The 25,668-nt window shown below is 36.3% G+C and overlaps 1 protein-coding gene and 1 pseudogene across 2 annotated transcripts in view; both read left to right on the top strand.

Moving 5' to 3' along the window:
• LOC308342884 (large ribosomal subunit protein uL23-like) overlaps nt 1-25,668 on the top strand; it is a 1,151,147-nt pseudogene that overhangs the window by 655,746 nt on the left and 469,733 nt on the right. The gene's annotated exons all lie outside the window — the stretch shown is intronic.
• SCAMP1 (secretory carrier membrane protein 1) overlaps nt 1-25,668 on the top strand; it is a 127,126-nt gene that overhangs the window by 85,709 nt on the left and 15,749 nt on the right. The window contains exons 7-8 of the mRNA XM_080803560.1: nt 17,164-17,265; nt 19,772-19,889. Coding sequence (XP_080659686.1) covers nt 17,164-17,265; nt 19,772-19,889 — 220 coding nt within the window. The remainder of the gene's footprint in view (nt 1-17,163; nt 17,266-19,771; nt 19,890-25,668) is intronic.

The raw sequence follows: 25,668 nt of genomic DNA, 5'->3' as shown, positions 1-25,668 counted from the left end.
TTTATCTTGTTTCTTTCTAATATCCATGGGGTTATTACACCTTTTACATTTGATTATTTCACTCATTGGGATTAGATATTAAATACAATTGAACTATAACACCATTTTAACATCTTGAGAAACATATTTTAATAAAGAATGAGCCAGAAAGTTAAATTTAGCTTTTTCTGTAAACATTTGGGTGCATGTATCCCTTTGAATTAGTGTTTTCGTATTCTTTGGGTAAATACCTAATAGTGTAATTGCTGGATCATGGGGTAGTCCTATTTTTAACTTTTTGAGGAACCTCCATACTGTTTTCCAGAGTGGCTGTGCCAGTTTTCTTTCCCATCAAGAGTGCAAGAACATTCCCCTTTCTCCACATCCTTGCCAACACCTGTTGTTTCATGTGTTGTTGATTTTAGCCATTCTGACAGGTGTGAAGTAATATCTCATTGTAGTTTTGACTTGTATTTCCCTGAGAAGTGATATTGAGCATCTTTTCTTATGCCTTTTGGTCATCTACATATCTTCTTTGGAGGAATATCCGTTCATGTCTTCTGCCTTTTTTTTTTCTTTAAGATTTATTAGAGAAAGAGAGGGCACAAGCAGGGGAGCAGCAGAGGGAGAGGGAAAAGCAGGCTCCCCATTGAGTAGGAGCCCGGGTGGGGCTCCATCCCAGGACCCTGGGATCATGACCTGATCCAAACGCAGACACTTAATGGACCGAGTCACCCAGGCATCCTGGGTGTGTTGAGTTTTATAAGTTCTTTATATATTTTGGATACTAACCCTTTATTAGATATGTCATTTGCAAATATCTTCTCCCATTCTGTAGGTTGTTTGCTTCCCTCTGCAGAAGCTTTTTGTGTGTGTGGGTGTGTGTGTTCCAGTAAAGCTTTATTTACAAAAATGGATGGACAGTGGGCTTGGCCCCTGAGTCTTAGTTTGCTGAAGCCTGGACTATGGGAATAAAAGTGTTTCTCTCTGTAAAACCAGTTGGAATAGAATCCTATGTTTAGAGACACTCAGAGGAGTTCTCTTGCTGAAAGTAAGCTCTTATAGAGGGAGAAGGCAGGAATCTGTGGATGTAGAAGAGCAGACGATGATGGCTAGAGGGGAGGTGAAGCTTTGGGAAGTGAAAGGGCCATCCTCCAAATTCAGGAGGTTTTGCTAGTCTTCTAATAGAAGCAGAAAGCAAATTATTTGCCCCCAGACAGTAGCAGTGCTGACCAGACCAGTGGGAGACATGAGCAGTGTAAATACGTAAAGATAGTGGTAGGGTCACAGAAGGTGGCAGTGAACAAAGAAGGACTCAGAAGAGCAGTAAACCATGATGAAAATAGGGCAGGAGCAACAGTACAACGATTAAGAGGAAAAGCTCAAGTAAGAAGAACACCCAGAGACTTATCCTGTGCCCATGGAAACAGGCAGAAATAGATGAATGACTCTTTGGGCCAACTTTCAAGCCATAATCATATGTAGAGCAAAAGGAGTTGTGCAGAAGCTTTTTATTTTGATGATGTCCCAATAGTTTATTTTTGCTTTTGTTTCCCAACTTGTCTCAGGAGACCTATCTAGAAGGAAGTTGCTGTGCCAATGCCAAAGAGGTTACCTGCTGCCTCTGTTCTCCTCTAGGATTTTTATGGTTTTAGGTCTCAAATGTAGGTCTTAAATTCATGTTGAATTTATTTTTGTGTATGGTGTAAGAAAGTGGTCCAGTTTCATTCTTTCGCGTGTTGCTCTCCATTTTTTCCAACACTATTTGTTGAAGAGACTGTGTTTTTCCCATTGGATATTCTTTCCTGCTCTGTTGAAGATTAATTGACCATACAGTAACAGGTTCATTTCTGGATTTTCTCTCCTTTTCTATTGATCTGTGTGTCTATTTTTGTTCCAGTAGCATAGTGTATTCATTACCATAGCTTTGTAATATAACTTGAAGTCCAGAATTTTGATGCCTCCAGCTTTGCTTTTCTTTTTTAAAGATTGCTTTGGCTATTCTAGGTCTTACTTGAGAATTTTTCTTATTTGACACCAGAGTGAAGTATGACATTAAAGTTATCTGATGGAAAGATAATATTCTTTCTGTACCTGATGGAGAACCTATTGTTTATCATATTTTCTTACAGCTGTATGTGGATATATGGTGTTTTATGGTCTACAAGTCATGTTTAATATTTACAAGCATTTGAGTGGGTAGTCAGTTGCTGAAATTTTCCACCTAGGCCTTCAGACTAAATAGGGCTCATGAGTTCGTTCCTAATTTGTTACATTTACATAATTATTTAATTTGTGGTGAATCCAAGTATTTCAGTGATCTCCACTCAGTGAGTTAATTTGTTTTAGAATATTGACTAGCAGTGCTTATTTCTTGAATAGTTTTTTTACCCAAGATAGTTAAGAACTTCCTATTCATTATAAAGGTCTCTGCCAGCTAAATGTTGAGAGTATGGAGAAGGAAAATGACCTGTTACTTTTTATGCAGCTTATTTCATAATAGTTTTTGTAAGTGTGATGTTAAAACACTTGAGTCTCTTTCAGGGAGCTTAAGGTTATCCTTTTCTAACTATAGGTGTGGAGTTAATTTTCTTAATTTTCAATCAAAATAACATACCTTGTAACAGATTGAGTGCAGAAACTATTTTGAAAACTCATATAGAATGTAGCAGTGCTAAGGATTTTAAAACTCTGAAAGGAACACCTATTTTGTGTGCCCTTGAAAGAATGTATATTCTGCTTTAGATGGGAAGAATGTTATGTAAATATAAGTGTGGTCATATTGGTTGATAGTGTTGCTCCAGTCTTCTGTAACCGCCCTAATTTTTTGTCTACTTGTTTTGTTAATTCCCAAGAGTGATAGGTTGAAATTTCCAATTTATTTGTGGGTTTTCCGGTTTCTTCTTTTAGTTCTACTGGTTTTTGTTTCATGTAGTTTGATACTATCTTGTTAGGTAGATACATATTTATGATGTATATCATAAATATAATATATATGTGATTTTTATATATATATAGCATATATATATAACATATATATATAAAGATTTTATTTATTTACTTGACAGAGATATAGCGAGAGGGGGAACACAAGCAGGGGGAGTGGGGGAGGGAGAAGCCAGCTTCCTGTTGAGCAGGGAGCCTAATGCAGGGCTCCATCCCAGGACTCCAGGATCATGACCTGAATGGAAGGCAGCTGCTTAGCTAGCTAAGCCACCCAGGCGGCCTGCTTTTCATTTTTCTTTTTAAAATTTCCATCCCTATTTCTGTCTCATTAAAATTATTTTGTCCGAAGAATTCTCTTTAGTATTTCTTTTAATATAGGCATACTGATAACCAGTTCTCTATTTTTTGCCTGGAAAAAAAAATCTTTATTTTCCATTCTTTTTTTTTTTTTTTTTTGGCAGACAGAGATCACAAGTAGGCAGAGAGGTAGGTAGAGAGAGAAGGAGGGGGAAGCAGGCTCCCCGCTGAGCAGAGAGCCTGACTTGGGGCTCGATCCCAGGACCCTGGGATCCTGGCCGGAGCCGAAAGCAGAGGCTTTAACCCACTGAGCCACCCAGGCGCCCCTGTTTGGTTATTTCTTATAGCTCATAAGAATGTTGAGATTCTTCTTTTGTTCATTCATGTTGTTCACCTTTGTGACTTTAGTCTTGAACATATTATTCATAGTTATTTTAAATTTTTTATAGCACTAACATCTAAGCTATATCTGAGTTTTTTGATTGTTTTGTCTCTTGTCAGTATGTTTTTTCTTGTTTCTTTTTGTACCTTATAATTTCTTACTCAAATCTGGGTACATTTCAGGGTGCCTGGCTGGATCAGTTGGACAGAGATTTATCTCTTGATTTTGGGGTCATGAGTTTGAGCCCCATGTTGGGTACAGCAATTCCTAAAAAAAAAAAAAAGAAGAAGAAGAAGAAAAGAAAATTAAAAACTAAGTACGTATCAAAGACAATAGAGACTGAGATAAATAGGGTTTATATATGGAAACAGGCATGTCTTTTTTGTTAGTAGGGTTTTAGTGTATTTATGTGGAGGGGACATTTCAGGCAATTCAGTCAAGAATTGATTAAAGTTTGGGGATTTTTTGTTGGTATGGCTTATGATTGCTCACAGGTATCTCCCAGACTTCAAATTCCTTTGTTACCTTATGTCTGGAGTGAGGCCTAGTTTCCCAGAGTCATTTTTTTAGCATCTGCTCCTTTGTATCTCCTCTTTGTGTCTGTCCTTCTGAGAAGGACTTTCTGTACCCTTTTTTTCTCCCCCATGGGAGTGAACTGTTGATTCTGCTTGCTAGCCTAGTGGCTAGCCTAGTGGTAAGGGGGTGGAGTCTAGTCGAAGACTGGAAGATACTCTTCCTTCTGGTTCTGATTCAGCCACAGTCTGAGGGCAGGCTTTGTCTCTGTAGTGGGGTGGGGTGGGGTTGGTGGGGTGGTTCAGTTTTACCAATGATCCTCCCCCTCTCCACTCTGTAAGGTGTTCGTAATAGTCTGGACTCTGACATACCCCTGTCCTTCCTCTAGTGTTAGAGGATATTTTTTCTGTGCTCTTTCCTTACCAGCTCTCTTTCCCTGCCCTGAGGAAGATGATACTTGCTCTTTTCCTTCTTCCCCCACTGAAGTGTTTTGCTCTTTTCCTTCTTCCCCCACTGAAGTGTTGAGGAAAGGTAGAGGAATTTACAGGTCCTGTTGCTCCTTTCTCTCAGGCTTGTACCTGGAGTGAGGCCTGTCTCCAGGCTTTCTTCTGAGCCCCTGAGGGAGTGTATGGAGAAGAGCCTATAGGTGGATGTGAATCCCTCTGTGTTTTGGCTCCTAGGGGTTCATTACTCAAGCCAGTTTTCAGCCTTCAGTAATACATTTTAAGCTTTTGCTGAGTTCTTTCCTGACTTTGTCACTCATGGTCTGCTCTCTGTAAATAACTGCTAGTTTCTTGTCTCTCCTTGAGTTAGATTTCTAGTTGGCTGGTTGCCTTTTGGTAAGTTGTAATACAACTGTGATTTTGCACATCATCCAGCTTTTGTTTTATTCTTATGGTTGAGAGCAGTGCTCTTTCCGTTTTTCTATATACTAAGCAGAATCCTTTCCCCACTACATTTTGGTTTTAATTTGAGAGATATAAGAAAGTTCCTTCTTAGACATGAAACATGACCTTAGATAAGATGAATCATCTGTCAGTGTATACGTCAGTATTGTCTTACATGATAGAAAACACTCTAGATGTTTTATGTATTACACTAAATATCGAAAATGAAAAAGTAATGAAAATGAAATTCACATTTATTTATAGGTATAATAATTCATGCATTGATACTGAGGAAGCAGCAGGATGGTTGCTTTATAGTAGCCTAGCCTATGTGCTAATGAATGAATCATAATATTTTTATTGGCATACATTATTACAGTCATATTCATAATACTGTATTAGAAATACTATATTTACTAATTTCAGGAACAAAGCATCCATAAAACCCATTCAGAAGAAAGGTTCTCATTGTCCAGGCCTCCTTGTTGTATAACCAAAGGATTGGCAAGTGGTGTTTATCTTTTCCCTGGAAGGCTTGGAGGTTAAAAGCTTTATAGATAAGGGTGGTCTTGATTATAAACCTGATGGCATTTGCACAAAACAGTAGAGTTAGCCTGTCCCTTCCTTCCTCAAATCCTGGTGCTCGCTGCTCTTCCTTACTAATATATGTCCTTTGTGGCATTTTTTTTTTCTTGATAGGGCACTTTCATCTGCCTTAAACACCTATTCTGGCAAATACCTTTTCTTCTCAATGATTTTTTTTAATGGCATCTGGGATCTTGTCTGCTGTCTCTTGGTAGGCAGAAGCTGCTTCTCCTGTTATCTTGACATTTTTAAAGCCAAACCTTTTTCTAAAATTACCAAATCATCCTTTGCTAGCATCAGATTCTCTAGCTTTAGATCCTTCATTTTCCTTCTGCTTCAAGTTGTTTTACTTCTTGATCATATTAGATAGATATGCCTTTATTATAGCATTCCGGTACCCACATAAAAGCTGCTTTTCCGTACGAGATAAAAAGGTATTTAGCAAAAAATGTAAGGTCTTTGCACTTGCTAATGTAGATGCAGTGATGGCTTCATGAATTTCCTTATGCCGGATTCATTTATCTTGAAATGTTGGATAGCTACAGATCTTTCAACCTGTAGTACATATCAAGCAATTCAACTTTTTCTTGTCATGACTTTTCTCTGTTCTTGGAAGCACTTCCAGCATCACTAGAGGCAGTTTGTATGCGTCCTATGGTGTTATTCAAGGTTTACTATATTGTACTACACATAATGAAAAATATGCAAGAATTGTGAGAGATTACTTTTTTTCGTTTTTTAAAATTTATTTCTTTTCAGCGTAACAGAATTTATTGTTTATGCCCACACCCAGTGCTCCATGCAATACGTGCCCTCCATAATACCCACCACCTGGCTCCCCCAACCTCCCACCCCCCCGCCCCTTCAAAACCCTCAGGTTGGTTTTCAGAGTCCATAGTCTCTCATGGTTCATCTCCCCTTCCAATTTCCCTCAACTCCCTTCTCTTCTCCATCTCCCCATGTCCTCTATGTTATTTGTTATGCTCCACAAATAAGTGAAACCATATGATAACTGACTCTCTCTGCTTGACTTATTTCACTCAGCATAATCTCTTCCAGTCCCGTCCATGTTGATACAAAAGTTGGGTATTCATCCTTTCTTTTTTTTTTTTTTTTAAGATTTTATTTATTTGTTTGACAGAGATCACAGGTAGGCGGAGAGGCAGCCAGAGAGAGAGAGGAAGGGAAGCAGGCTCCCTGCTGAGCAGAGAGCCCGATGCGGGGCTCGATCCCAGGACCCTGGGATCATGACCTGAGCCGAAGGCAGAGGCTTTAACCCACTGAGCCACCCAGGCGCCCCCGGGTATTCATCCTTTCTGATGGAGGCATAATACTCCGTAGTGTATATGGACCACATCTTCCTTATCCATTCGTCCGTTGAAGGGCATCTTGTTTCTTTCCACAGTTTGGCTACCGTGGCCATTGCTGCTATAAACATTAGGGTACAGATGGCCCTTCTTTTCACTACATCTGTATCTTTGGGGTAAATACCCAGTAGTGCAATTGCAGGGTCATAGGGAAGCTCTGTTTTTAATTTCTTGAGGAATCTCCACACTGTTCTCCAAAGTGGCTGCACCAACTTGCATTCCCACCAACAGTGTAAGAGGGTTCCCCTTTCTCCACATCCTCTCCAACACATGTTGTTTCCTGTCTTGTTAATTTTGGCCATTCTAACTGGTGTAAGGTGGTAGAGAGATCACTTTTTACTGCAGTATGCTGCTTACTAGAGAGATAAACTGCTTACCCAGAGATGCTAATGTCACATAGTATTTTAAGCGGTACTGGCAATACATGAACTCACCACAATAGCAACAGGAAGTGGGTATGAAACTATTACAGTGGCACAGTATGTACTAGAGTTAATTATGTGCAGTTATCACTTAATGCCACATCTTTACATTTGTTTGTGTGTCTCTTGACTATAAATGGTATCATGTACAGTCTAGGTGTTGTATATATAGGTTGTGATAACTTTTTATAATAGATTTGTCATTTACTACCATAAAAATATGCAAAATAATTTTGCTCCTAAAGCAGTGTCTTTAGTATTTACATTTAGTTGTGTTTGTGACCTTTTTTTCTTTTTTTGATATTTCTAGGCTATGTGGTTTGTCTTTGTTTTCAAATTGCTGCAAATCTCCAAAAAAAAAATTTCCAATACATTTATTGAAAAAAAAAAATCCATGTATAAGTGGGCCTATGCAGGCCAAACCTGTGCTGTTCAAGGGTCAAGTGTACTTTCAAATGTGCCTTTTATAGTCCGGCTGAGATGCAGAAGGTGGTATTAGCTGTAGAGTTTTAAAATCTCTAGCACTTAATTTAATTCTAGAGATTTTCAGTAAATATGTAAATAATTTAAGGTTGGTAAGACAAATGTTTTTAAAATATCTTTTGGTCAGTTCTAGATTCTTTGTTCTCTTAGCTGGTTATTTTGCACACACCTGATAATAAGAGAGAACACAAATAAGGTGAGTAGCATTGTTCCTTAAAAGGCAAAAACCGGTAGGTAAGACACATTTATATATGGTATAGTTAAGAGTAGTTTAGATACAGAACAGAGCAGAATGATACATGTGCATATATTTACTTATGTATATAAGTAGACATATGTAATGTATCTGTAACATACATAATTTATATTAAAATAAGTAAAACCCCTTTAATAAATTCAAGATGAATTGATATTGGTGATAAGGTTTTCAGTATATTTTTAATAAAAGAGTTATTTGCTTTGGGTTATACTCTATGAGATATATTATTTTTCTCTGTGGCATTTTACTATAAGGAAGAAGCAGTACATACTTATTAACTTGCAATATGAAATTAAGATAATTGATTTAGAATTTAAGTGTATGTGAACATTTAAGGAAGTACTTGAAGGGATAAAAGGATATTTCGAAGTAAATTAAGTAGTTAGGAAACTTATAGTGTGGAAATAATAGGACTATAGGAATTAATATTAAGTTGCTTAAACGGTAACTCCTGGCTGATTTTAGCTGTTTATGCTTTCTAAATTGAATGGCAATTCAGTTGTGAAATTTTAGTTGTTAGAAAAATTTTTGCTTAATCAAGTAAAAGTTTTAGTAAATTTCAATCCTTATTTTCTGATTAGCTACAAAATAGTATTTTGTCAGTCGTAACCTCCCCAACTCTTCTTAAAAGGGAGTATTTTAAAGAACCTAAATTATTACAAATGGAAAGAAAATTTATAATCTCCCCTTATATAGAAAACACTACATTGAGGATTTGAAGTTAATTTAGAGAGTGGTATCCTATTGATAGATAATTGGCTTTCTTATGCAAAATGGAACTGAAATAATAGCCTAGGGATAGATTTATCCCATGGTTAAAAACATTAGCTTCACAGTTATACAGACAAGTCTCAGCATTTCTATTACTAGCTCTGCATTTGGATCACTTAACCTCTCCAAATCTGTTTATTCATCAGTAAAATGGAGTCAATATTATTGCCTCCTCACAGCGGGTATTGTAAACATTAAATGGATAATGTATGTGTTTGCTATGGTCACTGACACATAATGTTCAATAAATGTTAGCTATTATTACAAAATACAGAGTCAGTTAAATGTAGAGGATAGAACGTTAAGTGTAGAGGATATAGACCTTGAACCCAGGTCTAGGTTTGAAATTTCATTACATGTGAACCTTTTATTATGCGCCTCTACTTTTGGCATAGCATAGATGGGAGGAAGACTAGGGGTCTAGGGTCTCTTTCATCCCATTTCTATGCTTTTTTATTTATACTAATCTAGTGAGTGGCTTTTAATGGCTTTTATGTTACAGACTCCATTATGAATCTAGAATTTTTGAGTCCTCTTTTTAAGAAAAATACACATATACAAAATTTTATGCACAACTTGGATGGGTTCGTGCTGTTTCCTTTTAAAGCTTATCTGTGTAACACCTGTTCTTGGAGAAAGAATTGATTTCAGCACAAAATTATTAGACAGAAGATGGGGTTGCATCTCAAAGTAACTAAGACAAGGGAAGTAGCTGTAATTTGTAGGTTGCTTTTTATTGTAATGTCTTTACGTCTGTAAGAATTTTACATATTACTTTGTTTTCTTAGTAGTAATGAAGGTACCAGTCATGACCCAGAAATGCCCAGGATCTTGTCAAAGGCCAGATATCACTTGTATGAGAAGAATATTCTGTGAACAAAACCGTTTTAGTGTAGTATTGTACTAGTGAAGTAGAGGTACCAACAAGACATTTATTGATTGATTACTTATTATGTGCCTGTACATTCCCTGCTAAGCCCTTTACATCCATTTCATACATGTAAAAGTAGATTCCACTGTTAATCCCATTTTGTAAATAGAAAATCTCAGATTTAGGCTTAGATTGTGCTTGAGGTTACACAACTTTTAATGGGAGACTTTTGGATTCAAACCCAAGTCTGTCTATAAAGCTACATGCTCTTACCTCCTATGCCAAGTTACCAAATGTAAAATGTTTAGTATTTTAGTTAAGTTGTGCTGTCCTCCCTTATCATGGGAGATTCTTTATACGTTTTATAAATGTAAAATTTTTGTTTGCTCTTTTGAAATGATGAAATGCCTTTTCTTCTCTGCTTCCCCAAACTGTAGTTGTAATTAATATCTCTGATACTGATAGGTAATGTGAGATAAACTTTTAAGATCATATAAATCTATTTTCTGAGAATTTATTATGAAAATTTAGGGGAGAATTTTTTTTTGTTTTAAGGTGTTGTAACAGGGCACCTGGGTGGCCCAGTTGGCTAAGTATCTGACTCCTGATTTTGGCTCAGGTCATGATCCCTAGGTTGGGATCCCAAGGTTTGAAATCGAGTCTTGTGTGGGGCTCTGCACTGGGTGTGGAGCCTGCTTAAGATTCTCACTCTGGGGCCCGTGGGTGGCTCGTTGGTTGAGCATCTGGCTCTTGATTTCGGTTCAGGTTGTGATCTCATGGGTTGTGGGATTGAGCCTTATGGTTGGGCTCTACACTCGGGGGAAAGTCTGCTTGGGATTCTCTTCTGTCCCTCTGCCCCTCCTCTGCTTGTGTGCTTGCTCACTCTCTTTTTCTCTTTCAAATAAATACTTCTTAAAAAAAAAAAAAAGGTATGTTGCAACTTGGCAGTGTATTATTTGAAGACATTAAGCCATAACCAACTGGCTTATTTGAGATGCAGTTTTCTAGTAGACTTTGATCTGGAAGAGCTAGGATGGCAAGTAGTAGAAAGCTTTTATTTTTTGATTCTGATGAGGAAGTAGATTCTGTAGGTGAGTTTATTATAAAAACATGTTCACAATACCATAAATAGTTTATTGTAAACTGAAGTAGATTACAATTTAAAAGTGCTTAGCTTAAATCAATTGATAGCAGTTTTTTCAAGTGTATTAGTACTTTTTCTTCTTGGGCTTAAAATAGCTACATACAAGCTGGGTTATTTGAACACTTTATTTCCTAATCTTTCCTATTATATAAGACCTACTGCTTTTGGTTCTGTGTGCCAATAGAAGTCCTTCTACACCCCTGATGATGTTTTTTTCTCCTGGACTTCTCATTTTGGCTCTGTCCCTTTACAGCCCTCCACCTGGGTGTCTTCTGGCAGCCTTACCTGACTTTTCCGTCAAGCATCTCAAAAGAACTTGGTATTCATCTGATGATTGTATTGGTCAAATTTGTTAGTTTACACTTTATAGAGTTTTCCTTTCTTCAGTATATGGGAAGTTATTTATACTTAATAGACTTTTAAAACTGTGACTAGCTCAATTTTTTGCATATGAATTTTTAATAATTTTTAGGCTTTTGGCAGGGAATGTAACCCTGTATTGTGAATTATTTTCACAGGATAGTCAGACTCACATGTTTAAATGTCACTTTGATATAAAGAGTTATATTTTCAGTGACTGTTTGTTTAATTAAAAATGAGGCAACCTGGGGCACCTGGGTGGCTCAGTGCATTGACCGTCCATGTCTTGATTTCAGCTCAGATTGTGATATCAGGGTTGTGGGATTGAGACCCATATTGCATCAGGCTCTCTGCTCAGTGGGGAGTCTACGTGGGATTCTCTCTCTCTCTCTCTCCCTCACTCCCCCCTCTTCCCCTCCCCCTATTCTCACTTTCTCTTACTTGCTTTCCCTTTCTCTTAAATAAATCTTTTTTTAAAATGAGGCAACTTTTTAAAAATTGAGTTTGACTAATATTGCATTTGTAATAATTTGGATGGGTTATATAGAAGATTTGTGTATTCTTGGAGGTAAGAGTTTAGGTAGTTAACTAATTGCTGGTGTATGGAGTTTATATCTCAGAAATGTGAAGTGTCTTAAAATAATCATATTTATTTGGTAGGTGTACAATGACATGAATTTTACTGTCTCCTTGTCCACAAACAGAAGAATTGGTTAATCACATAAAACAAACAAGGTATATTGAGAAAGGTATCTAGTCTGTTCAAAAAGTAGAAGTAGACCAAATGGGTTTCAAAGACTTTGGGGTTTTATTTGATCAATTTAGAATGCTAACTTTACTTTTATATGTACTAACTGTATGTATAAAAGAGAAAGGTGAACCAGTTTTAACATTCTTCAATTTGTATCTGAAAGCAGTATTCTAGAAATATTTGTTTTTTAGTAGGACTTCTTTCATAGGACTTGAAAACATATTCTGTATTTTCTAATAGATTTCTTAACCAGAGGTGGTTATTAGGCAGTTGTAGCTTCTAGAATTTATCTGTGAGTTTGGAACCAAGAAGGAGCCTTCTTAGGGAACTGAAATCGCTGTTGTGAAGCCTTTTAGACATTATGTAGGAAGCTTTTATTTCAGAGTATATATTCCATATATAATTTTAACCATTTGATAATATGGTTTCTTGGTACACAGGAAATGAAGTGAAAACTTAAGAACAAGAAAATTATAAGTTAGAATCTTTTTCTACTAAAGGGACAGGGAAATAGAAATATATTTCAGGAGTACCTATTTGCAAAGAGTAAAGAAATTGATTTATTAAAAATGGTATTTGTTTACCATGTATTAGGCTGGAGAAATGAAGCATACATGGGATTTCTATTTGGTATTAATAAAAATAGAATTTTATATTGTGAACTTTTTGTTGCTTGTTTGTATTTTGTTGGTGAAGTTTTCTAAGTTTAATGGTCAGTAAGTGATACCAACTTTGGTGTAATATTTTACTGATAAATTACTGTGAAAGGTGGAACCATTTGATTTAAATCTAGTATAGAAAACATTATTCATGAACTATTAAAGTCTGCCTTCTTGCACTTTGGAGAAATGGGTGATTCTAAAGCAAGGAGAATACAAAATGAGCAGAGATCAAATGCTTAAGCAAATAGATTCTAAAAGGCTAAAACTGAAATAATGATAGTGTTTAATTTTAACCTAAAGAATAAAATAAATATCCATGAGTCCATACTGATAGAAACAAATGATGAATAAACAGATGGAGCTGAAAGGACAAACTTACATACAGAATTCCAAATATAATTGTGGATTCTACTCTTGAGGGGTAGAGCTTAATTGTCCTCTATTTTAGTGTGGGGTAGACCTAGCAACTCATCTTGAAAGCTGAGTACATGTTTGCCAGGCAGAAAAGAGGACTGTACTGGGCATTTTAGACACAGTGTAAATAAAAGCATTGAGATAGCAAAGCATGTTCTTCCAGTTTCTGTTATGAAGATATACATATGCTGGGTTACATTGTTTGGATTTCATCCTGTTCTTGGTGGATCAAACATTAGAGGATACAAGACTTCCTGACAGTTTTACAATATGACATGAAGGTGGATCTTGAAATAAGAGACTGAGAAGTAATATAGATTAGAGAAGAAACAGAAGTAGAAGTGAGTAATATTTTTTTTAAAAGATTTTATTTATTTATTTGACAGACAGAGATCACAAGTAGGCAGAGAGGCAGGTAGAGAGAGAGGAAGGGAAGCAAGGCTCCCTGCTGAGCAGAGAGCCCGATGCGGGGCTCGATCCCAGGACCCTGAGATCATGACCTGAGCCAAAGGCAGAGGCTTTAACCCACTGAGCCACCCAGGCACCCCAAGAAGTGAGTAATATTATAGAAGCCAAGGTCAAAGAGTATTTAAGGAAGATCTTTAGTGTGAGATTCCTTTAAAAACAAAACAAAACAAAAAACAAAAACCAAAAAACCCAATACACACACACACAATAAAGACAGACTTGAGAAATTTGGTTTGGAAATTCATAGACTGCCTGTGACTTTGAAGTACCTCTGGAGGAATAGGTGAGGAAAGGCTAAGTTACAGTGGGTTGAGAAGTGAATGAGAAGAGGGAAGTAGGGGAAATCAAGACTTCTTATTGATGGGAAGGAGGGAGATCAAGTAGGTGGAAGTCTAGCATGGGAGATAGGGTTAAAGGAGGGCTAGTTGAAGATGAGAACTGTGTTTATACACTGAGAAGATTTTAGTGGAAGAACTGAAGACACATGTTAGGGGAGAAGTTAAGTAACTACTTAAGAAGAGTGTTCCAGAGGAACTGGAATGATGGACTGAAGATTTTTATGCAAGTGTTAATTTTGAAATGAGTGATACTGCCTCCTCACAGATAAGCAATAAGGAAGGTTGGTGGTATATATAAATTTGGAAAGTCATTATATGGAGAAGAAAGTTGAGGTTTATTTCTATGGCTTCTGTTTTTATCTCTGGGCAAGGAAACAGTTTTATGTTGAGTCTGAGAAAGTTGAAATGTTAAAGGGCCTTGAAAAATGTGTTTTGGGGTTGGAATGGTCACTGCAATGAAAAGAAAATGGAATAAATTTGGAGTGGTTGAAAATCTTGCCAAACAAATCAAATGCAGTAATTTGTTAAAAGGATACCAACGTTATAATCAAGTGGGTAGAGCTTTTCCAGGAATTCAAGGCTGGTTTAACATTTAAAAATTAATTAGCATAATTCACCATATTATAAATTAAAAGAGAAAAACCATATGATTATCTTAATGTAGAAGAAACATTTGACAAAATACAACACTCAATCACTTCTGATGAAAATACTCAGAAAACTTAGAAAAAAGAGAACTTTAGCAGCACCTGGGTGGCGCAGTTGGTTATGTCCAACTCTTGCTTTTGGCTGAGGTCCTGATCTCACATTGTGGGATAAAGCCCGTGTCGGCTCTGCGCTCAGCATGCAGTCTGCTTGATACTCTTTCTCCCTCTCCTTCTGCTCCTCCCCCCCGTGTATGGTCTTTCTCCTTTTCTCTAAAATAAATAAATAAATCTTTAAAAAAAAGAGCACTTTCTAAACTTGATAAAGAGCATCTATGAAAAACTGTAACAGCTAACACAATACTGAATAGTGAAGACTAAGTCTTTCTACCTAAGATCAAGAGCAAGATAAGGATGTTCATTCTCAACACTTCCATTGTAATGGAAGTTCTGTCCAATATAAAGAGGCAAGAAAAAAAAAAGAAAGGAAAGGCACCTAGACTAGAAAGGAAAAAGTAAAACTGTCTTTATTTGCAGGTCATTTGGCCATTTGTGTAGAAAATATAAATGGAGAAATATACCTTGTTAATAGTTGGGAAGACTTACTGTGATATGAATTCTCTCAAAATGGATCTGTAAATGCAATGCAATTCCAATAAAAATCCCAGCAGGTTGTTTTATAGAATCAAATAAGATGATTCTAAAAGGATTATAGAAATGTAAAAGCCTAGAATAACCAAAACAACTTTGAAAAAGGACAAGAAATTTGGAGAGCTAACATTACTTAATTTGAAGACTTATTAGAAAACCCCAGTAATCATAATAGTGTGATACTGATATATAGGTAGACAGAACAATGGGACAGAAGAGAGTATCCAGAAATAAATCCACCCATATACAGATTACTGATTTTTTAAAAAGATGCAGTGGTAATGTTGTGCAGAAAGGACAGTCTTTTAAAGAAATGATGCTATATAAATGAGAAAAAAACTTTAATCCATACCTCATACTATATTTTAAAAAATTAACTCAAGGGGTGCCTGGGTGGCTCAGTGGGTTAAGCCTCTGTCTTCGGCCCAGGTCATGATCTCAGGGTCCTGGGATCAAGCCCCGCATCAGGCTCTCTGCTCAGCAGGGGGCCTGCTTCCCCCTCTCTCTCTGCTTGCCTGTCTGCCTACTTATGATCCCTCTCTCCGTGTCAAATAAATAAATAAAAACTTAAAAAAAATTAACTCAAAAAGGAACATTGATTTAAATGCAAATCTGAAAGTATAAAACTATTAGAGAAAAACATGAAAAAGAATCTTTGTGTTCTTGGCTTTGTCAAAGATTTCTCAGATAAATCAAGATCCATAACAGAACAAATTCACAAATCGGAGTTCATAAAAAGGCAAAACTTTTGCTATTTAAAAGACATTCTGCAAAGAATGAAAGGATAAGCCAGAGACTGGGAGAAAAATCCTGCCAAAAATATATCTGATAAAGGACTGATACATACAAACACACAAAACCTAACAATAAGAGAGAAAAACAGCTAAAACATTGGGAAAAGATTTTTAAAGATTTTTAACAATTCACCACAGAAGAAGGATGGCGAAAGGCAATGAAAGAGTACTCAACATTAGCTGTTAGGATAATGTAAATTCAAATCAAATGAGATAGTAGTATATACCTACTAGAATGGCTACAGTTTGAAGGACTGACCATACCAAGTGTTGGTGAGATGTGGAGGAACGGGCATATTCCTATAGTGCCACTGGGACTATAAAAAAGAATAACCCCATTGGAAAAGTTTGGCAGTTTCTTAAAAAGTTAAACATATACCTATCATGTGATGTAGCCATTCTACTTTTAGGTAGTTACCCAAGAGAAAAGGAAATTTATGTTCATGGGAAGACTTATACATGAATGTTAGTAGCACCTTTATTTGTAATAGTAAAAAAACTACAAAAGACCTAACAGTCTATTTGTAGGTGAATGAACTGACAGGTTGTGGTGTATCTGTACAGTAGACTACTACTCAGTGAAAAGGAATGAAACTCTTGATATGTTGCAAGAAAACGAGCAAATCTCAAAATAATTGTGCTGAGTGAAAGAAGGCAGACAGGAAAGTATATACTGTATGATCTCATTTATTTAGAATTCTAAACTATGAAAACTATGGTGACAGAAAGCAGTGGGTGGGATGAAAAGGGAGGGATTATCAGGGTGGACAAGGAGACTTTTGGGAAATGCTTCTATTTTGATTGAAATAGATGCATGAGTGTATATATATGTCAAACCTTATCAAATTGTGTGTTAAATAGTTGCAGTTTATTGTATGTTAATTAAACTCAATGAAACTGTTTAATAATTTAGAAGAAAACAAAAATTTTTTTGCCAAGGTATTTGTGATAAAGTTGAAACGTGAAAGGACAAAACGTGAGTTAAAATGTTATTGAGTATTTGGAAAAAGGGATCGCATACATTATCTTGATAGCCTTAAATAGTTGCCAGTGGTATTTTAAAAAATACTGTTATTTCTCAGTGTTTGAATGTCTTTCTTCATGTAATATAAAGTTACTGAGAAAAATGACACTACTCTTCTTTCTTCTCCCTCCTTTTTTTTTTTTTTTTAAAGGAGTGACAGTTCATTCAGATTCTTTGTATTCTTCTTCGTCTATATTTGTCAGTTTGCTGTTCATGTACTCCAAGCTGCAGGTTTTCATAATTGGGGCAACTGGTAAGTCATTTACTTTAATTACTTTAGTTTTAATCTGTTTATCTAGTATCTCTACGTAATTTTGGCTTCCTAAAAATAGTTGACATAGAAAAGCCAGATTAGCAAAAGTAAACAAATGTGAAAATAGTAAAAAACACAATTTAAAAAATATCAAAGGCATAATCTTTGGGCAAACCATTCTACTGAAAATTATGTTATCGTTTTTAAAAATAGCATATTGTATCTAGTTTAAATGAAATGTGTATGTAACGGGCACTAAGAGGAAGAGTAAAAAGAATACTGAGGAGTTGTCAAATAGCTGGGCCAAGGATTGTGAAAGAGAGAGAAAAGAACTTCTAGGACTTAAGGAAAAAGGTATCTATTATGTGTAAAGCACTATTTAGGTATAGTGACATATATTTCCGTACACACACAAATACACACATATGCACATGGACACTTATCTTTGGAAAATGGGATCAGTGCAATGTTCACTCTGTGGGAGACACTCAGAAACTGAAACTAAATTATTTAGACTCAAGCTAGGAGATAATGGCAGATTGGTATCTCTCTTCATATACTTTGGAGCAAACATTCCTTGAATGAAATGTTGGGTGAAGAGTACACATCTCTGAAACTAACCCTCTTCTTTTCTATTTTAATTGAGTTGCATACAGTTGAATTCTTATAAGCAAAAGCATGTACAAGGCAACTTTGCTGCAGTGTTTACAAAAATTAAGGATGTAACTAGAGTGTATAGAGGACTTAAATTTTGTGTGCTAGTTCTGAATCAGTGGAGAATGGCAGTCAGACTATAGGTAGCTTTGTGGATCCTCTAATGGTCATGCATACATGCAGAGAATTTATATGGATACTTTAAATTAGTTCTAAAAAAAAATACATTCTCATTTCAAATAGTGTATTTAGTCTTTGGCATATGAGGGAAAGGAAATGTTTTAAATGTTTAATTAAAAAATATACTGCTTATGTTAACAGAACCAGTTTTTTTATTCTTATGAAATTGAAGTAATTTCTTTTGCTTTTTAGCACAAATTTAGAAAAATGTGTTAAAATTGAGCATAACGTGTAGTGGCTTCATAGCAAAGGAGACTGCTAGTGAGGGGGCATGTAGGATGACATGTTTTAAGATACCTAGACCTCATATGATTCAGCAGATTTTTTAAAAAATAAAAAAAATTTGTTTATTTTGAGATAATTGCAGGTTCACATAGTTATAAGAAATAATACTGTTTACCCAGTTTTTCCCGTTGGTAACATTTTGCAAAACCGTGGTGTAATGTCAAAACCGGGGTCTTGACATTTGTAAAGATAAAGAACCTTTCCATCACCAGAAACTCCCATGTTACCCTTTTATTAGCACATTCACTTCCTCCTGTCCTCATTTACTTCTTAACCCCACCAATCACCAATCTGTTCATCACTTCTATTATTTTGTCATTTCAAGAGTGTTATATAAATGGAATCATAGGGTATGTAATTTTTGTCTTTTTTTGCTTGGCGTAGTTCTCTGGAGATTCATCTCGGTTGTTGTGTGTATCAGTAGTTTGTTCATTTTTATTCCTGAGTAAAACTGTAGATGTACCACAGTTTGTTTAATCATTCACCATTTGAAGGACTCTGGACTGTTTCTAATTTTAGGCTATTATAAATAAAGCCTCTGTAAACATTTGTGAACAAATTTTGTGTGAACATCCACTTTCACTTCTCTGTGATAAATACCCAAGAGTATAATTGTTGGTTCATATGGAAGTTGCATGTGTAGTCATTTTTAAGAAACTAACAAACTGTTTTTCAGAATGACCCTTCCAGGTTACATCCCCACTAACAATGTATGAGTGACAGTCTCCACATCCTGACCAGGATTGGTGTTACCATTTTTAAAAATTTAGCTATTCTGATAGATGTATAGTGATAGCTCACTGAGGTTTTTAAGTTGTATTTCTCCAATGACTCATAGTGTTGAACTTCTTTTCTTGTGATTATTTGCCTCTTTATATCCCCTTGATGAAACATATTTTCATGTCTTTTGCCCATTTTCTAATGGAATTTTTTTTTCTAACTGTTGAGCTTTGAAAGTTCTTCATATATTCTGGATGCTAATTGTTGGTTGGGTATACAGTTTGCAAATATTTTCTTTCATAATTAAGCAGAATTTAAAAAGAACTGAAAGTAATAATGAGCACATTTGCTTAAAAAAAGTAAAATCTGGTGGTACACACTTAAGGCTCTGGGTACTTAGTTTTGGATTTGAATTCAGACTATGCCATTTATTAACTGTGTGACTTTGAGCAAGTTAGTGAGTATCTCTGACTCAGGTGCTCATCTGCAAAATAGGGATTTAAAACAGCATCTATCTTATGGAATTGTGAAAATTAAGTGAGTTAATATGAATAACTTGAATATTGCCTGGCTTATAAGTGCTGAAAATGTTTTGGTTACTATTTTTTTTTTAAGCAGTCATTCACTTACTTGTCTAATCACACTTTTTTTTGTAATTACTTTTTAGTGGTTGGATTTCATCCCTTACTGGTCTCAACCAAAGTATTCCTGTTGGAATTATGATGATAATCATAGCAGCACTTTTCACAGCATCAGCGGTCATCTCACTAGTTATGTTTAAAAAGGTAAGTGAATTTTACATCTATAAATTTTTATACTTAATCACGTTCAGTTCCCATCTTCCCATTTTGCTCTTAATTCAGTGTAACCTCAAGGTGTTCTGTTGTTCTTTTTGAGCAACTGTGCTCTCTGAGGATTACCTTTTACAATTGTAAGTTAAGCATAAAGAAAACTTCATCACATTTTTAACTTCCTGTAAAAAGGAAATATTTATAAGTCCTGTTAGCTCAAGGTTTTTTTGATAGTCAACCTCACTTAAAAACTTTTAGAGTTAAAAAAATTTTTCTAATTTCTTTTTTTTGAATATAAAGTACATTAGCCTGATGAATACATTGAAGTAAATTTGTGTGGAGCGTGTGTTTTGTTTGTATTTAAAATTGAAAGACATGAAATTATGACTATAAGCTGATGACAGATTTGGGCTGAGTTATAACATGAATTTGTTTTTAGTGACTGCCCAGTTATCTTAGCTGTATTTCTCTGTATAAGATTCCCATGGCTGTTTTCATAGACTTAAAAAAATAAATACATAGGGTGAGAGAGAAATCCATGGTTTCATTTGTTTATATGAAGTTTTTAAAAAAATATTTTATTTATTTATTTGACAGAGATCACAAGTAGGCAGAGAGGCAGTCAGAGAGAGAGAGGAGGAAGCAGGTGCCCTGCTGAGCAGAGAGCCCTATGTGGGGCTCCATCCCAGCACCCTGAGATCATGACCTGAGCTGAAGGCAGAGGCTTTAACCCACTTGAAGCCACCTAGGCGCCCCTGTTTATATAAAATTTTATTGTGTCTCAGATACATATTTTTGATATTCTGCATGTGTTCAAACGTAGATTCTACATGATACAGAAACCATGGGAATAACCCCTGTGTTTTAAGATGATAAAGACCTTTTGGTGGGTTTCACTTTAAAGAAGATAATTCCTTAGAACAGTTTTTTCTTTATATTTTACTGTCTGGTAACTTGAGAATATGTACAAGGAATACTTAGAAGTAACTGTACCTTATATTTAAGAACACTTTGCACTCCTGAAATATTTTACTTGTGCATTTGCCTTTTATCTTCTCAAAACTCTGAAGACTACGTTGTGTTCTTTCTGTCCATGTTTTGCTACTCATTTTCTCTCAAAAGCTATTACTACTTTTCTGAACTGCACACATGTACTGTAGAAACTCAGCTTCCCAAAGTTACTAAATTCTGTAGGCTTTTTGCAGTTACCTTTTTCCTTCAACTCTGCAGTCTTCTACACTACAGGTGTTTCCTCTTTCTCAGTCTTTGTACGTATGTTCTGATTGTCCTGCCTTTGAGGCTGTTCTTTCTTTTTCATTTCTTTGTCCAACTCCTGTGTACAGGTCTTCTTAAATGAAATCAGCTCTCTGCTCTTTGTGCTATATAATCTTTCTCCTTGGAGATTTTAATTTCTCCAATTTTTAAGTTCCTTTTCTTTTCTATCATGGGTGACCTAGAATCTTGTAGTTGGAAGACATAATGCTTTGCATAAAAATTTACTTGCTTGATCAGGTGAGTGTTTAGGTCTCCGGTTGATCAGTATCATCTCACAGTAATGCAGCAGCAACTTGTCAGTTCCTTCTCAGAACTAGCTTTTACTAGAAGTTCTGATTCATAGTCAAGAAATACTTATTAAGACCACATATTATATGATTTCATTTATATGAAGTGTCCCAAACAGGCGACTCTCTAGAGATAGAAAGTAGATTGTTGGTTGCCTTCAGTTAGGGTTAGGGCAGAGAAGGTTGCTGATGGTTAGGAAATTTCTGTTTGTGGTGATGAAAATTTCTAAAATTAGATTTATAGATGATATATTCACAACACTATAAATAAATACTAAACCCCACTGAATTTTACACTTCAAAAGGGCAAATAGTTTATTATGCAAATTCTATCTCAGGGAAGCTGTTTTTGAAAAAGGAACATTTGTTAAGTATCTACTATGAATTTGGTGATGCTAAGTATTTTCGATGATTCCATTTAAACTTATTTCAGCACTTTGGCTGCTTTTGTCAGTGTTTTTGTTAATTTTTAAGTCACTTTCCTAGATAATTTCTTAGAATCTTTTTCATCTTTTTCTTTCCTTCCATTCCCAGCCTCAGCTAGCCCAGAATTGTTTTGTAAATCACTCACACTCCCAGCTTCCTTCTGTCCATTTTGTTTGTAGTTACTATGTCAATATAAAAAAACCCAAACCCAGCACTCTGAAGATTTTTGAAGTGGACTGGATTGGGAATGGGATTTTGGGGTCGTGGGAAGTAGGCTACTAGTCACCTTTTACTGCTCCTGGATCCAGACTTTCTCCTCTAGCCAAACTATTTCTAAGTTTCTTTATATATATCACATATGTTCCTTTGTCCCCATTTTTGTTCCTGCTGGGCCTCTTGACTCCTGGGTTGCTTCATCTTCTTTGCCAGTTGAAGACCTATGAGTGTTCTTTCAAGATCTAGCTCAAATCTTCATACCTCTTTCACAGAATCTTTCTCATTACCCATGTCTACAGGATTAGGTCATCGTCTGTTTTCTTGGGCAACGTATTGTAGGCATTACTCATTGAAGCATCTGGGCACAAGCCACTTTATATACGTTCCATTCTGGGTACCCAGCTTGTTAAAATTCCTCTGGGTGAACATGTCTTTTAGCATTGAAATTAGAAGAGCAAGAGCTTTGGAACCATACACTCAGGTTGAAATTCTGGTGCCATGACTTAGTGCTTTGTGAGCTGAGGCAATCTTCTGTAACCACTTAGGTTCAGTTTCATCACCTGTCCTCTAAGCTCCATGAGAGCAAAGACCTAGTCTGTTTTCTTTGAGGTTATATTTTCTACATCTAGAACAGTGACTGACAGAAATAGGCATGTGATAAGCATTCAAAGTATTTGTTGAATGAACGAAGGAATGGAAATAATAACTATGTCCATAGAGCTGGGGTGAGGATTGGGTGAGACAGGGAACATAGGTTCCAGAGCAAAGGGCTTTCTCAATTAAAATTAACTGTTTTTTTTTCTGGTCTTCTTGAGCCCCTTACCAGTTTATTGCAGGATCTGGTTGAGTGTCTACTTTTATTTAGTAGATGCTTGTGTCAATCGGTGTTGTATCAGAGAAACAGAATGAAGAGATTTATTGAAAGGAATTGGCTTATGTGGTTGTGAGAGCTTGCTTGGTTAGTCTAAAATCCATCAGGCAGGCAGGCAGGCAGGGTTTGAAATCTCAAGCAGAAGCTGAAGTCCAGTCCAAGGTGGGATTTCTTCTTCAGAGAAACCTCAGTTCTGTTCTTAAAGCCTTTCAACTGATTGGATCAGGCCTACCCAGATAACTCAGAACACTCTCATTTTCTTAAAGTCATCTGATTGATAATCACGTGCACAAAATACCTTTACAGCAACATCTAGGTTAGTGTTTGATCCGTAGACTATTATAGCCAGCCAGAGAAACCTGACCATGACATCTCTTTGAACATTTCTTTAATTATTCCATATGTATCATTGGGGGTGCTTTATTAAACTAGAAATGTAGTAAGTTCAGAGTACAGTGGAGGGTTTTGTGATATGTTGCAGATTCCATTCACTTCTTAACCATTTATAAGCATGTGTTATGTGTCAAGTACTGTATTATATATGAGCTCAAGGAACTCACATTTTGGCCTGAAAGAGAAACAAGTGGCTAGGTACCACAGTTCATTGATTTAGTAGCTATCTATAGGGATAAGTATAGGGATCACAGAGGAGAGACACCTAAGTTTGGTGATCTTTTTAGTAGTGAGGTTTGGTGGGTTTTTTTTTTTTTTTTAGGTTTTATTTATTTATGAGAGAGAGAGAGAGGCAGGCAGAGAGAGGGAGAAGCAGGCTCCCTGCTGAGCAGAGAGCCTGCCACGGGGCTGGATCCCAGGGCCCTGGGATCATTGACCCAAGCCGAAGGCAGATGCCTAACTGACTGAACCACCCGGGTGCCCTTGAGGTTTTAAAAAATACTATCTTAGCTGAGATAGCATGATGAACAAGAGTTATCTAAGTAAAGGAAGGGAGAGGATAAGTAGGTACCAGGTAGCAGGAATACTGTTTTCTTATCTAGTTGCAGGAAATAATGTTGTGTATTGGGGGAATTAAAAATAGCTCAGAATAGATGGGAGATAAACCTGGTACATGAGTTGGGTGGGGAGAAATGTAGGGTGTTGCTTGTGGAGGACAGGGAAAGAGGAGGCCGCGCTCATAAGTTACATTCTGCAGAGTCTTGTAAACTGGGAAAACTTATTAAGAAGTTGGACTTTCTCTACAGAGTGGTGGTGAGCCAAAGAAGAGGTTTAAAGAGGAAAGTAATTGAATTGGTCAATTTGAGCTTTAGAAAGTGTGTTCTCAAATAGATTTGGCATTTGTGGGGCAGGGATGTGGTACTTGGAGAAATGAAGTCTGGGAGACAAGGTAGGAAGCTGGTGAGTAATGGTGGCCAGAACTAATGAAGTGGCAGTGTGAAGTCACTATAGCCAAGGGAAAATGAGCAGGTAGTGATTGATTGGGCCTGGGCCTAGGATTGGAGGTTGAGGGAAAACTCAAGGATTACACAGAGCTTTTTAGATGGTGGGTCATTCAGGAAGAGAGTACAAGAAGAGGAATATAGGCATCAGGGCACCGGGCTGGGTCATTCACTAGACCACACAACTCTTACTTTTAGGGTTGTGAATTCAAGCTCCACATTGGGAATGGAGCCTAGATACATACATACATATGTACATAAATATTATATATGTAAGTATATATTATATGTATATCTCCAGATATGTATATGGAGAGAGAGAGAGAGAAGATATGTGGGCATCAAGTTGTTTTCAGCTTTAAATCCAGAGAGTTTAAAATAATGCTGGAGCATCAAAGTATAAATACACATAGGCTTTTGGATGTATGAGTTGGGAGCAAAGGAAAGAGCTTTAGGCTGATTTCTGGACTTGGGAAGTAATGACTTCTTGATGTAAATGAAGCCTGGAAAGTGGGTATGGTAGTGGGGTCAGGGTAGAACACACTGCAGATCTGCTGAGGAAAGAATGTGGAGGGACTTTTAGCCGGTGGGTGATGGAGGCGTGCATGGCACAGATGATTAATACAGTCAGAGTGTGGAGACAGTGTTTATTCTCCCGCCGCTGTGTAACTGACTGTTATGTGCAGCACTCTCAAGTCTCTGATGTGCAGCTTTTCCCCCAGGTACACAATTCTATTAGATCTAACCCATGAAAGGAAGAGTTTTAGAGCTGTGCTGGTTGTATGCCAGGCATTCAAAAGAAATATGACTGCTTCCTAAATAAATGTATTAATATGGGAATTGTGCAGCATACTCTTTTTTTGGTTGACTGTTCTTTTTTTTTAACCTCAGTGTTGAAGACATTACCAGTTAACTCCTTTTATATATGTTCACTGTCAGTCAGTGCAGTACAAGTCCATGAACTTCTCTGAATCTCATATTCTAATGAAATAGGAATTTAGATGAGATGATTTTCTATATGACTTTATGAATAATAAATGGGGATAATATAATAATATAATATAATGAATATAATATATTATATATTATATATAATATATAATATAATATAATGAATATAATATAATGAATAATAAATGGGGATAATATAATAAGCTAAAATATAATTTGAGCTCAGATTTCATACTTGCAGTGGCAAGTATTTCTCTTACTTTTTTTTTTTAAGGATTTTATTTTTTTATTTGAGAGAGAAAGGGAGAGCAAGCATGGGGAGTGGCATAGTCAGAGGGAGAAGCAGCTCCCTG

Source organism: Martes martes (genome assembly GCF_963455335.1).
Source record: "Martes martes genome assembly, chromosome: 5".
In the NCBI taxonomy this organism is placed as follows: domain Eukaryota; kingdom Metazoa; phylum Chordata; class Mammalia; order Carnivora; family Mustelidae; genus Martes; species Martes martes.
The sequence above is the reverse complement of the archived record's forward strand: the minus strand, read 5'-3'. Positions and strand labels throughout refer to the sequence as shown.